The sequence below is a fragment of the Aplidium turbinatum genome, chromosome 18, assembly GCF_918807975.1.
Source record: "Aplidium turbinatum chromosome 18, kaAplTurb1.1, whole genome shotgun sequence".
Taxonomy (NCBI): domain Eukaryota; kingdom Metazoa; phylum Chordata; class Ascidiacea; order Aplousobranchia; family Polyclinidae; genus Aplidium; species Aplidium turbinatum.
This window is the reverse complement of record NC_137489.1, coordinates 18084519-18099231: the sequence shown is the minus strand read 5'-3', so window position 1 is coordinate 18099231 and position 14713 is coordinate 18084519. Positions and strand designations below refer to the sequence as shown.

The window sequence follows — 14713 nt, the reverse complement described above, 5'->3', positions numbered from 1 at the left end:
CCAGCACTGCACAGCATTTTGCAGAAACTTCAAAAGCTGAAGGAAAAAAAATAATAACAACACAAACTCACATTTTTTCCACGTAGGGGGGCCCTTCAAAAGAGGGGCCCGGGGAACCTGCACCCTCTGCCCCCCTAAATCCGGGCCTGGCGATACGACAAGAAATTAAAAAGTCACATATATACGCAGGGCCGTTGACAGGATTTCTAGGGCCCGGTACCCATTTATTTTCGGGCCCTCTTCATCGACAATGTTATGAATATAAAGGATGTGTACAAACTTTTATTGATATGCTGTTAAAATGATGATGACACATGCCGTTCAAAGTAGAAAATTAAGAGGAATATCATTTATATATTCTCAACCCCAACTGTGCCATTACGCATTTACGGACTTCTCCGTAAACCGCAAAATCCTTGCTCTCAATCACGATCTTCGTCGGTATGTTTAAAATAGCTGGAGTTTTCGGCTGATATTAATTCTTTCTAAAGTAGAGTAGCCGTAGGAGAGTAAAACATTTTGGGGGGGCGAACACAATTTGCCCAAATTTTTCAAAATTTACCCAAATTTTGTCTTTGCGTATGTATATATTTTCAAAAATACAAAATTACTCACAATCTTTGAGAGTCATCAACTTGGCCATGTACGAAACACAAGCAAAAAAAGGAAGTGGCTATTTTTACACAATGAAGCGTTGCCAGAGTTAGGATTAAAGTTAGGAAGGGTTAAGGTAAGGGGTGAGGGCTAGAGTTAGCAATAAGTTTAGGGTTTTGATCTTTGCTCAGAACTAAAAAAATTTCCAAATACAAGTTTTTGTTTTCAACAGTTTTGAACTTTGTTCAAATTAGGGCAGAATTCCTTATCTGGCAACACTATTGAGGCTATTCTTACACTATATAGTGTAAATATAGCCACAGCCAAAAAACACGTACAACAGCAAAACAAGGCTGAACTTACTTTAATCTACGTTCATAGACCTGTCTGTGTCCCAATTAAATAAGCCATCAAATTAAAACATTCTTGTGTATCACAAAACAATATACAGTACCGTACTATATATTAAGCCTAACTGGATTCAAAAAAATTTGAACTGAGACTTCACCAATAACTGGATAACAATAATTGCTGAATATTCATGTCACCAGATTATATGAAAATCTCCAGCCCAACTTCAATACAAGGTCTGACCAAAAATAGCTCAATCTTTTCAATTCAAAGACAGTCCAAAGACTCAATATTTGTAGATTTGCATTGAAAAAAACTAAAATGACAATCCGTTTACTTATCAAACCAGTAACATTACTTAATCCATGCTGCTTCAAATCCTACAGTATGAAAAGAATTTGACAGTTTACCATGCTTTGTGCCAGAGATATCTAGAGAAGGGAATATGAAGGCTCGCAGCGATTGCCTTGTCCTCATGACACTACCAGGGCGGTAGTTTGTAGTGCTTTAAACATGTGGTTCTTTTTAAAATCGTAAAAAGTTTTGTAGTGCAGCTGGTACTATGAGCTACAGAAGACAGTTAGCCAATGTTACGTAGAGCATATTTAAAGAATACTTGTTTACAAAGACAGTTGAAAAGTTACCAGTAGGCCTAAGCTGTTTTTTTTATATCAAAGCCTTTGCAGGAGGCTAGATGTAAAGCAAGTATATGGGTAGTTGACAAGCAACCATGAGCATGTGGTGAATATCCAGGCCTGATGCTAATAACACAATACAAGTTATCCTAACAAGATCTATTAAACTACTATCGGTGCCAATTGTCATTTTACGATAAACAGAGATTATTTACGATAAACAAAAACCCTTCTATTGTCAGACGAAATAAAAGCCTTCGTATCCCCTTCTTTAGATATCCCTGCTTTGTGCATCAAACTTCCACCTTTGAACAAAACTACTTTTGATACCAAAAATATTGATATTATATTACAATGAAATCATAGTCAATGTTTTTTCAGAAGATCATTACAAAGGTAATGTTTCTTCACAATGAAGCAGCTAGGCCTACTTAAATCACAAGCACTGAAGAAAAATGACTCCCAGATAATAACTTCAAACTCAATCGTTGCCACAAAATACAGACCACATTACCAAAACATGACACAAAAATAGCACTGTTTACATTGCCTGATATATTATTATTAACTGCATGAATTGGATGACAAAACAACATAACATGTGTCTTTATATTTGATTGTTATTGCTTTAATACTGTGTCATAGATAGTAAATAGCTGAGCATATCAACCCTGGGACTGGCAAAGACAAACAGCAGTTTATACAAAAAAATTCAATATAAAAAGTAGTTAAACTATAGCTCACAAAAACATGAAATTAAATACACGAAAATTCACAAATTGTTTTCATTTAATATACTTTTTTACTTTGTACATAACTATAGTTAGTGGCCGGGATCAACGCTCACAAAAGTGGTGTATATGTGGCCTCACAACTGTTGATTATTAAAGTTTATAACAAATGCTTATTTTGTTAGACCATATCTAAAAATGATAAGCTATTTTTGTAGTATTGGTCACAGCGGTAAACCATAATCTCTTCGTGGGAAAATTGTAACATAAAGTTCCCGGATCCGTTTGTCTGCATGTAGTGACCGAAAAAGAAACACTCCTTGAAACGTCTATTCAATAAGTGTATTCCTGTAAAATTAGCACGCGGCTATCGAAATCGAGATGCAACGCCTTACACCTCTAAAAACTGTCACTACGATACAGATTACTTGGATAAAAGACGGAGAATTTGTCCAGCTAGCAAGCACCAAATAAACCAGTTAAATGTGCGACCGACTTCCAACAAACAACTTCGAGAATGAATCAGAAAAATTTGTGATAACTCAAAGGCACATCAGCAGTTCGTGTGACGCAATATTTCATGTTTAAACAGGTTTCAACTGAAACAGGTTTAAACAGGTTTGACACAAGTCTTACGAACGATGGTGCAATTTTGGCTCATGTTTTAGGAATTTCCATGACGTAATATTCAGTAGACTTGAACGGTTTTTATATGACGTTTGATTAGGTGAACAATTGTCTGGAACATAGCGGCCCCTAGTTATGACAGTCTGACATGGCATAACTAAAAAAGAATTGACGACAATTGTGAGCCAATGAATAAAAACACATGATACACAAATTGTTTGAATCACTCACGTTTAAGTTAATACGCAAATACAAAGGGCATGCAAAGAATGAACAGCAATAAGAATAAACACGACGATACATGAAATTGGTACCATAGGTAGTAGGTACACGCAAAAATGACGCTATATACAATGGTTGCGATAATAACCGACTGTTCTGGGCTCAGACAAGTGTCGGCCACCGCAGACAAAACCAGGCTCAAACCCTAACACTTAGGTGTTCTTTACGGGGGCGAGGCACGAAATATCCCTCAACACATAGTCTACTTTCACTTTCCCCGTACTCTCATCATAGTTGCAGACGGCAACTTTAGCTCTACGAACCACAGGCTTCCCTTTCCTAATTTGTGGAACTACCTCATGCACCTTCCCAAGTTGATACTTCCCACGTTTACCAATGTCCTGGAGAGAACCTACCACTACAAGTTGACCAGGCTCCAAATTCTCGGCCATTTTTAGCCATTTTTTCCGGCCCTGAAGACCTGGCAAGTAAAAATCGATCCATTTACTCCAAAACTGCTGAGAAAGTGACAAATTGAACCGATAATCCCTTTTTAATTGGTCACGATCATGTGGTTGCCCAACAGCACAGTATGGGTCTAAGTATGGGGTTAAAAGTGAGGCAGGGGTGATGACAGTAAAATCCCTATGGTCGTCACTCAAAGGTACCAAAGGGCGTTCGTTCACGATCCGAACGGCACTGCCTGTGTACGTAAACAGTTCAATAAATTTGGGCTTACGAATTGAAGAGTCCAAAATGTGAAAAAATGCAATTTTAAATTGTTTAACCATTGCCTCCCAGGCGCCACCTTGCGCCGGAGCATACGGAGGTATAACTTCCCAGTTTATCTCTCTCTGTCTCAGGGCGTTGTGAAATTCAGCTGATCCTATAAACTCTGGTAACTTCTTAGATGCTGCCTGAAAGGTACTTCCATTGTCGGAATAGATAGCATTAACCTGCCCACGTAAATCTGTAAACCTTGTAAAGGCAAGTAAAAAATCACTCAGCGACAATGACGTAACCAGCTCAACATGAATAGCGCGAGATGCCATACATGTGAACAAGAGTCCCCAAGCTTTTTTGTGACTTCTACCTTCAACAAAGGTTAAAGGTCCAAGATAATCTAAGCCGCAATCAAAAAAGGGTTTCCTATGCGTAGTTGTGCGAGACAAAGGTAAATCAGACATGAGCTGCCTTATAGGCCGTGCTTTCTCAATCGCACATACACCACAATCATTAAGATACCTCTTCACGGAGGCATTACCATTAGCGATCCAAAACTTCTGTCGCGTAGACAACAAAGTGTGCTGTACTCCACAGTGCGCATTTCCATTATGATGCGACAGCACAACAGGCTTAGTGAAGGGGTGCTTCGAAGGCAAAACAATCGGATGCTTTGCTTCAAGAGAGATCTCGGGAGAATTACTTAAGCGCCCTTCAATGCGGATTACACCAGCGTCATCTACACAAGGTCTGTACTTTTTAAGTGAACGTAATTCTTTCAAGCGTTCCTTCTCACGTTGCGAAGCGCCAACACTACCTCGCTTTATCACTTCCTCAAGGGCATCCGGCGATCGTTTGGTCATTAAATGTACCACATCGCCATACACGCTCTTCTGAACAAACTTCACAGCCAACTCTGAAGCACTGTTAAGATAAGATGCATTCAGTTTTGGCTTCACAAAGCTACGCTTTCTCGTTTTACAGCACAAAAATTCAACAAAAGCAACCAAATAAGCGATTCTCTTTTTCATAACATACAAAGAAGGTGCGGCTTCGATCAATCTGTGAAGACCACCCTGTCCAACGTCAAGCGACTCCTTTTCGTCACGAAGATATAGGCTATGGACAGGTACTGGAGTGGCATTTTCTACAGATGGAATTTCCTCACACTGGTAGAGAAGACTAGAACCATTTAACCACAACTCTCGAAATTCTTTCTTTGTAATAAGATTTGACCTTGTGCCAACATCAGCTGGGTTCATATCGGTAGGGCAAAAACGCCAATCCTGGGCTCCAGACAACAATAAAATATGCTCGACTCGACGCGTAATAAACTTATTCAAACGTAAATCAGGGTTTTTAACCCACTGCAACACAGTCCGAGAATCACACCAAAAATACTTAAGGCAGTCGGGCATCTTCAATGCCTCGTAGGCCTGCTTCACGAGTCTTGCTGTATTCAAAGCGGCAACAAGCTCTTTCCTAGCTATCGGCCAAGAAAACTGATTTTTTACAACAATGGTAGATTTACCCAGAACGAAAGACACACTCGGAACTCCGTTAACCAGTCTACGTAAGTAAACAACAGAAGAGAAAGCTTGATTCGAAGCATCACTAAACCCATGCAATTGATATGAAACAATATCATCCGGACTGCACACACCAGAGTTTGCAAAATACCATCTCGGTAACGAAAAATCTTTAAGCAGGTCCAAAGAGCGAAACCACGACCCCCACTCTTTAACAAAGCTATCAGGGACCTCGGTGTCCCAATCAAACTTGTCTATCGCCAATTGCTGAAGTATAAGGCGTGCTTTTAGAAAAAATGGCGCTCCAAAGCCTAGCGGATCAAAATTTTGTCCAAGCTGACTGAGCATACTTCGGCGCGTGTGTTTAGCTAAGGGCTTTAAGGAACATGCGATACGCATCTCGTCAGACTCGGTTTGCCACACACAACCCAATGTCTTCGCTGATGGCAAAGTCATATTTTCAGTCTGAAAGTCAATGTCACGAATCAAAGGTGAAAGCATCTCATTATCCAAATTTGACAAAACAATCATAGCCTCCTTGTTAGCACTCCACTTACCAAGTTTAAACCCACGGCTATCAAACAAAGCAATTGATTCATGAGTGATTTGCTGAGCTTCCTCTAAGCTATCAGCCGAAAATGTAAAATCATCCATGTACATATTAGTTGCAATATTGCAGAAAGTCAATTCACCAGCACTGCTGGGATTCTGCTCGATCATTTTCTTTATAGCCAAGCAAGCGATATACGAGCTACTCTTTATTCCCCAAGGGTGTACACAAAAACAAAATGGTACCATCCTACCATTTTCAAGGTCATCATCTTCAAACCACAATATACGAAACAAATCCCTTTGCGACTCAGGTAACTTTATTTGAAAGAAGCATTTAGTCACATCAGCCATGAGACCAAATCTACCAAGCCGAAATCTAGCCAAGACATCTACCAGAGGGTTTAACAAGTCAGGACCTGAAAACATTACATCATTAACACAAGTTCCTCGAAATTCAGACTTGCCATCGTAAACAATGCGCTTTTTTAATTGTGACGTAACAAAGTATGGTAAATACCATTCAAATCCCTTGACATTTCCTGCTTCACCAGTACGCTCAATATAGCCATTTGATTTAAGATCTTTCATGGTGTCAGTAAGGAAATCACGAAGTTCAGGTTGTTTTAAAGCCTTCTTCCTTAAAGCAGCAACTCTATCTGACGCCAACACAAAATTGTTAGGTAGATCAATATCTTCCTTCAACGGAACAGGTATCTCAAATCGACCATCTTTCAACTCAATATTCGGTTCAACAAGTTCTCTAGCCAAAATGCCATTGCGAGACAATTCACAGGTTTCATTTTGCAAGGTCAAATCCTGAATGACTTTATTCAGGTCTGCTATTTCCATATCGCGAGACTCAATTTTACGCTGAAAGCCAGAGATGACATCCGACTCTGAAGACGTCTGCACTCTGCATACTTTAGCAACGCTTTCATCTAAGGGTGACTTACCACCACAAGCCAACCAACCGAGAGGAGTGAGCAAAGCATGTGGTTCACTACGATTTTCACCAACACGCTCTTTTTTGGCCCACATCAAATAAGCGTTATCGTTGCCAATCAGTACATCTACAGTACTACAATCATTCAAATGAAACATATTCACGTCATGAAAATGACGAAAACCACTTAAATCTTGTTTATGCGGTAAAGTTTTAACATCATCAGCCCAAGCTGGGTTAACCACCGAGGTTATATCACAAAACAGTTCATCTGTCTCTAACGACTGGATGTTGAGTTTAACAAGGTCAGCACAAGTAGCTTTCTGACCAGCCAGGGTATCCATTTTAAACGACGCTTTATCGTACGGTTTAAGATCAAGTTCACAGACCAAATCACTCGAAACAAACGTCAACTGCGAAACAGGATCATGCTGACAATACACCAACTTCGATTTGCCAGTCATCGGATTCAAAACACGAGCAGCAGTAACGCGATTAAAAGCTGCTTTAACATTTCCAATCTTAACATTACGCACAGGAACTCTGGCACCAGCATCATCTTTGCCAATCGAATCCAGAGAATCACGTGACGTCACATAAAAATCATGCAGAAGAAAATAGTGTTTCCTATCGTTGTTAGGGACACACTTACGACAGTTGTTTGCATGAACGCAATCCCTAACCATATGCTGGCGCAAACAATTCAAGCATTTGCCCGCTTTCACAATGACATCTCTCCGATCTTTAGGTGTCAAGCGCAAAACTTCTTTACAATTAGACAAAAAATGATATTCAACTTGACCACGTGACGAACAACAAATGTATGCCGGCAGGTCTTTACGTCTAGCCTCACCACCGCGCGGTGCGCCAACAACAGTCGAGTACTGCAAACTCCCTGACATCACATCATCATGGGGTTTTACAGACGTCTGCCTAACCGGACATGAAGGCAATTTTCCTTTGCCAAACTTTTTAAAGTGCTGCGACTCACCAGAATCGCCCATTAGCATAATGCTAAAATCAGTCGACTTACGCGTTTCCTCTCGTACGGCATGCCGGCAGGTCTTTACGTCTAGCCTCACCACCGCGCGGTGCGCCAACAACAGTCGAGTACTGCGAACTCCCTGACATCACATCATCATGGGGTTTTACGGACGTCTGCCTAACCGGACATGAAGGCAATTTTCCTTTGCCAAACTTTTTAAAGTGCTGCGACTCACCAGAATCGGCCATTAGCATAATGCTAAAATCAGTCGACTTACGCGTTTCCTCTCGTACAACAAAATCGAACAAACTCTGAAAAGTAGGCTCATTAGTGCCACCATACTGATCACCTAAAAAGTCAAGATAACGCTGCTTAGCGTCAAACGGGAGTCGCTTAGCCAAATCCAAAACAAAATGTCCTTCTAATTTATCACGCTGACCATAAGCTTGCGCGTAAAGCAAACACTGCGATAATTCATCTTTAAACTCTTTCAGATCACTGGAAGAGGTCGAAGTCAATTTGCTACCATAGCGATACTTTCTAATTTCTGGTTCTGCAAAAAGACCTCCACGAACCCCAAAACGCTGGGACAAGCGAGCTAACGACATTTCTATCCTGTCTTCCTCTGACAAGCCAGGGGTGTCAGAAACCAAATTAGCAATCGTTTGCGCAGCTTTCCTAACACAAGCTGCTTGTAACAAAGTCAAACGAGTCCCCTTAAAGGGCGAAGCTGCCATTAAGGCCGTAACACGATTTTTAAAGAAGATAAATGGCATATTATTACCATCGTAACCAATCAAGGCCGCCTTATCGAAAAACGTCCTACTATTTTGGTATTCAAAAAAGCAATCCTGCTGTTGAGAACTCGATTTAGCGGGAGAAGACAAGCTATATCCCTTAAGGGGCTGAGTGGGCTCAGTCACGTGCACAGCCCGATCACGATCCTCACACACGTTAAAATCAGGAGACGCGATACGCCTCTCACAACCACCCAAATTACGTGTAGCTGGGCGATCAAAACCTAGCGGCGCAGAAAACTGTGAAGGGGGCAAAGCATTACTACTAATGGCGGCCCCGTGACCTGTACGCTCTGGGGGAGGAGTTCGGTTGTCATTCGCAGACCTTGGCTCTACAGCATTCGGAAGACCCTTAGCTGCGGCCCCGAGACCTCCTGAAACAGCTTGAAAACGTGTGGATTGCCCTGGTCCACTCACAGGTTGAACGGGCGTTTGGAAAAGGTTATGTAAATTAAACCGCGATTGATGTTCATTTCTGGAATGCCTAGAAGAGCTCTTCTTAGAGCTACGCCGGGAGCCCGCCTCTGATCGATATTCAGCTAAAACTACCTCTTTACGTTGTTCAGCCCTCAACTGAGCGTCTTTGAGTGCGAACTCAGCAGCTCTCGCTTCGGCTCTAGTGGCGGCCTCAGCTGCTCTCGCTTCGGCCTCAGCTCTCGCGGCAGCCTCAGCTCGAACGGCCTCAGCAGCTCTCGCTTCGGCCTCAGCTTGTATCTAGAGCTCCTCTCGTCTTAGCTGCAGGTTAATTTGTGCCACTATCCGAGACGAAGTCCTAGACATCCTAGTGCTTACATTTGAGGCGCTATCCTCGGGATGTATGTCAGCATTCAACATATCTGAGAACTCACTTTCTTTTTGTTCAAAGTTATTTTTTAATGAGTTAAATTCGGGATCTACCCTATCACGAAGTTCTGCCAAGATTGCAGAGTTAAAGATTTTAGTCAAAAGAGCATGGAAATGCCGTAATTCCTCTTCTAAAGTAGAGAACTTAGATCTAAAAATTAACAGTTCTTGCTTATCACTCAAAGAACCTAGGGCTACAGAAAGTTTCCCAATTTGAGTCAAAATATCCCGTCTAAGATGCCGGGCCTCTCGAACTGACTTAGCCTCATCGTTACTGGGTCCCTCCCCAGAATGGCCTGCCCGACCGCAAAGAAAATCATCAGGCTTAAAATCAGTCGAGTCTACGGCGGTCGAGTCCTTGTCGCCACCGAATGTAGACATATTAAATGTTGGGGCTAAATTTAACAATTAAAAAAAAAAAATTAAGTTACACAAACACACAAAATTATTAGGCTACAGTATTTATAAAAAACTTAACTGCAAAGACCGTAAAAATACAAAAAAGAATTTAAATGCACGATACCGTAGCTGTACGGGTATGAAGTCCTACAGTCCACAAAACTTGCTTGGATTCTTCCACTTGAATCTACAAGCACAGATGGATTGTCTTTTAATCTTCTTTCTTGCCAATGAATGTCAAAGTTATTTTTCTTCAGTACCAACTGAGAAGAAATGTCTTTACTTTTCTTTGCTTCTGTAAGAGTGTAGACTACCAACCAACAAATCTTCTTTTATTATTTCTTGTACTTCTAAGTAGTTCTTCTGCACTAGCTGACAACAAACACGTTGTTTATTTTTATGCCTTCAAGTGCTTCTTGGCCTACCAGCTAACAAAAATCGTCTTTTATTTTTCTTGCTTTAATTTCTTCTTGACCTACCAACTGACAAAAATCGTCTTTTATTTTTTATTTGCCTTCAAGTGCTTCTTGGCCCACCAGCTAACAAGAACTCGTCTTTTATTTTTTATGGTCACAGCGGTAAACCATAATCTCTTCGTGGGAAAATTGTAACATAAAGTTCCCGGATCCGTTTGTCTGCATGTAGTGACCGAAAAAGAAACACTCCTTGAAACGTCTATTCAATAAGTGTATTCCTGTAAAATTAGCACGCGGCTATCGAAATCGAGATGCAACGCCTTACACCTCTAAAAACTGTCACTACGATACAGATTACTTGGATAAAAGACGGAGAATTTGTCCAGCTAGCAAGCACCAAATAAACCAGTTAAATGTGCGACCGACTTCCAACAAACAACTTCGAGAATGAATCAGAAAAATTTGTGATAACTCAAAGGCACATCAGCAGTTCGTGTGACGCAATATTTCATGTTTAAACAGGTTTCAACTGAAACAGGTTTAAACAGGTTTGACACAAGTCTTACGAACGATGGTGCAATTTTGGCTCATGTTTTAGGAATTTCCATGACGTAATATTCAGTAGACTTGAACGGTTTTTATATGACGTTTGATTAGGTGAACAATTGTCTGGAACAAGTATTTAAGTCAAGTTTTGCGAGCATAGCGTAACTCATGGTAAAATTGACTCATCCAATAATAGGATATTTTTGCCCAAATATTTTTACAAACAACTACATTAGTGGGATATAGAGAAAAAACAAAAACTTCATAAGCTCACCACAAACCAGCAGGGTTTTAAAATTCTACTAATGAAGGAATGTAGGCTAGTGTGATATTCTAATGAACATCTGTAATAAGCTTATCTCAGCTTGTCGAAGCATTATTTTGCTTTTTTTTTTCTGCAAATACTGAATCGAAACTTAAGATTTTGCCCAAATTTTAATATGGTACCAAATATAAAAGTTTTCAAAAGTGCCGATACTCTGTTTTACATTCAAAGCAAAATGGTTTTTATGCGAAATGCAACACTATAAAGTTATTAAACTGGCAGAATGTTGAAAACTTATGGTAAGAATTGATTTGTCCAAATAACTAGACATTTTTGCCCAACTAATTTTTATAATTAACTACATTAGTAGGATATTGAGAAAAAACAAAAAAACTCATAAAGTTTCCAGTACCCAGTAGGCTTTTAAATCTTACCCATGAAGAAATGCAGCCTACATGTTAGTGAATATCAGTAATAAGCTTACCTCTGTTTCTCAACTGTGCTTTTTTACAGTTCTATTTTGCAGTTGTCGAATCGAAATTGATCATTCTGCCCAGATTGCAATACCACATGCAACAGTTTTCAAATTCGGTGATAATACATTTACATTTATTGAAAATATTAATGTATCTCATAAATTACAACAATTATCATATGTAAAATTTCTAAACTAAGATTAATTTGCCCAAATAACTGGACATTTTTGCCCAAATTTACGACATTTTTTAGAGCTGGGTAGCGACCGCCCCCCCTGCCCCCCACCTCTTACGGCTACATTGTAGATGCAAGTAGCTAGAAGTGATTACCACCAAAAATACATATATTCAGAATTAAAGAGTGGGTGATGAAAAATATTTCGTGTTTTTGAAAAAAAAAATCGTGGTTAGGGAAATCACTATACCCGGAAGAGGGCCCGGTACTTTACCATCTGACGGGTGAAGTGGCTGTTTTAACCACTGATGGCAATTCCTTTAGATCTGATTATATTAAGATCTTGATAATGTTTGAAGTCGCGGAGAATCTTTTAAATCCGGGCCCTCTAAATATTCCAGGCCCGAGTCCAAAAGTACCACCTAGACCCTCCTGTCAACGCCCCTGTATATACGTTGTACAGTACGTACCCTGTCAAAGATAATTGCCGCAGTTCTTTACAACTTAAATGATTTTGAAAGCTTTTACTATCCAGTATTGTAAATCTTGCTTGTTGCATCTTCGTTGCAGTTACAAAGTTTTTTACAAAAAATTAGTGGTCTGTTGCCCGAAAAAGTTTGGGAAACCCTAGTTTAGCATAGGCCTATATAAATCTTTTAACGAGGTCCACTCCGCCAACATCGCTGTTTTCAAGGGCATATAGAGCTCTTGAAATAAAGTATCTTCAACCTCCGCAATGACATTCATTGATTTTCCTTTTTCTCTCTCTGATCCTTCATTCTCGATACTGCTCACTATGAGTGATCACCATTAGGCGAACTTCTTCCGCTTGTATTCCAGGTAGCTATTCCCACCAACGCGAAATCGGCTAATTCGGATGAGTCGCGCTGGCCAGAATACATCGTGAAACTCTGATTGTGATACGAAATTTTCAATGAACACAAAAAATGACGCATAGCGCTTGACGCTTAAAATCAGCAAAATAGTTGACGGCGCTATCACTTCCGTCAACTAAAAAATAAACTAACGGCTCTAGCCTCAGCGTCAACAAAAAGTTGACGCCGTCAAATGACACTAAATATCAACGTACAACACTGAATATATACGATATCACAAGTTTCAGCAACGAGTAGGCCTATATTAAAAAGCTTTTTTACGGTGATTAGGTGTAGAATTCATTGCATTTTGATTTCAAAGCAAATAAACATATTTGCTTACAACCCCATGTAAATGTTTGTTGGTTGAAAAAGGAATATCCAGTTCATTAGTGGGCGGGAAACTGACGTTTTTCAACTAACCCCAGGCATTTTCCAACTAACCCCAGGCATGGGGTTAGTCACTTGAGTTTTACTTGAGCCACTGGCTCAACTAACACCTCAGCCATAACGCCATGAAAACATTAAAACTTTGCCAAAACTGCACTGCACAGACGGTCGCTATTTATTCAAAGTGTAGCTTATTTGGTAAGCTATCAAACAAATTAAATAAACCTATCTTAATGACTAAGTATAAAAAAGTATAATTGGACTTATCTCTTATTCCAAAATCTACTTTTCAAGGTCAAAACACAACTTTTTAACTTTAGAACCACACGTGATATCAATTGTCAACACTAGAAGCGAGACCATATGATGCGAAACGTTGAGATCACGTGATAACGAATTGTGGTGACCTCACCGAATTTAAGCGTTAGAAGGGGTGAATCAACTCACCCAGTAGCTCAACTAACCCGACCTTCCCCTAACCGATCTGGGCTCAATTTTCAACTCTGGTAGCAAACTGTGCAACCATTAAGGCTTAGTCGGCTATACTTTGATTTGTGGGCGTAGTTGCGGAGTGGAGACTTACCGTTGGAAAATACCCTCTCCTTGCTGCTACAAAGCTCAGTCTTCCGAATGTGAGGTAGGAACTCAATGTGGTACCCACCGTGCAAACACAAATGCTCACCGGAGCCAGCCAATACATTTTTTCGAAGGCTTTTGTGGCAAATGTTGCCGCTACAAGTTGTGAGTTCATCAATTCTTCACGTGTAAGTACTGAAATGTAAAAAAAAGGTATTTAGCGTTATTTTGATTGTTATCAAAGTCGTGTTTAAAATGTTAATTCTCAAACACTCTAGTTGATTTCTTTTACTCAAAAATAAACGCTATTATATAATGAAGTGAAAGAAAAGAGGTTAGGATATTTTGCATTAAATATAACAAGAATGTTTGTTAGAATCACATGTAGCCTACTGTATTTTGCAACGGTACGGTATCCCATGTTCTTTCGAGTTATTAGGGCCATGCATGGCCACCTGGAGATGCGGCCTGATTTGTCACATTTTGCAGATTTTGATTACAGCTACTGCTAGTGCTTGACTGACATTTGTTGAGATGTTCTTACTTTTTGCGGTTTCCTAATGACAAAAAACTTTTTTGTTGCCTTGGGGAAGCAGTAGCAAATGAGAAAAAGTAAGTTGAAAAACGCAAAATCAGACTGTTATTGAAAATTAACAGTCTGATTAAAATCTTCGAAATCAAATTTTTTTTGTTTTTCAACATGTGAGAATGTTAAAACCTATTGTGTCATCTGGGGAAAAGAATAAAGAAAGCGTAAAAATCTAATTTTTAGAAAATTTTATTTAAACGTTCGCCCAAAGTTGGAAAAACCTGGAAATTTCTGCAAAATGTGACAAATCAGGCCGTATCTTTAGGTGGCCATGGGCCATGTTAACCGCCTCCTGTAGGCTACTCCCCGGCTGGTTAGGAGCCGACTCATTTTAGTCTGTCTAATGTTTTTGACTGTTTTAAAAATAAAAAAATACTCTTTCTCTGTAGGTATCACGGCTGATACAGCCCTCGATGTACAATGATGTTCCAGTTTGATCGATCTCGTGCGTCTTGCCAAATTTTAGTAGGGTTT

The 14713-nt window shown here is 39.9% G+C and overlaps 1 protein-coding gene across 1 annotated transcript in view; it reads right to left on the bottom strand.

Moving 5' to 3' along the window:
• The window catches only part of LOC145787239 (b(0,+)-type amino acid transporter 1-like), a 29006-nt gene that overhangs the window by 5593 nt on the left and 8700 nt on the right, over positions 1–14713 (bottom strand). The window contains exon 6 of the mRNA XM_082598956.1: positions 13658–13845. Coding sequence (XP_082455082.1) covers positions 13658–13845 — 188 coding nt within the window. The remainder of the gene's footprint in view (positions 1–13657; positions 13846–14713) is intronic.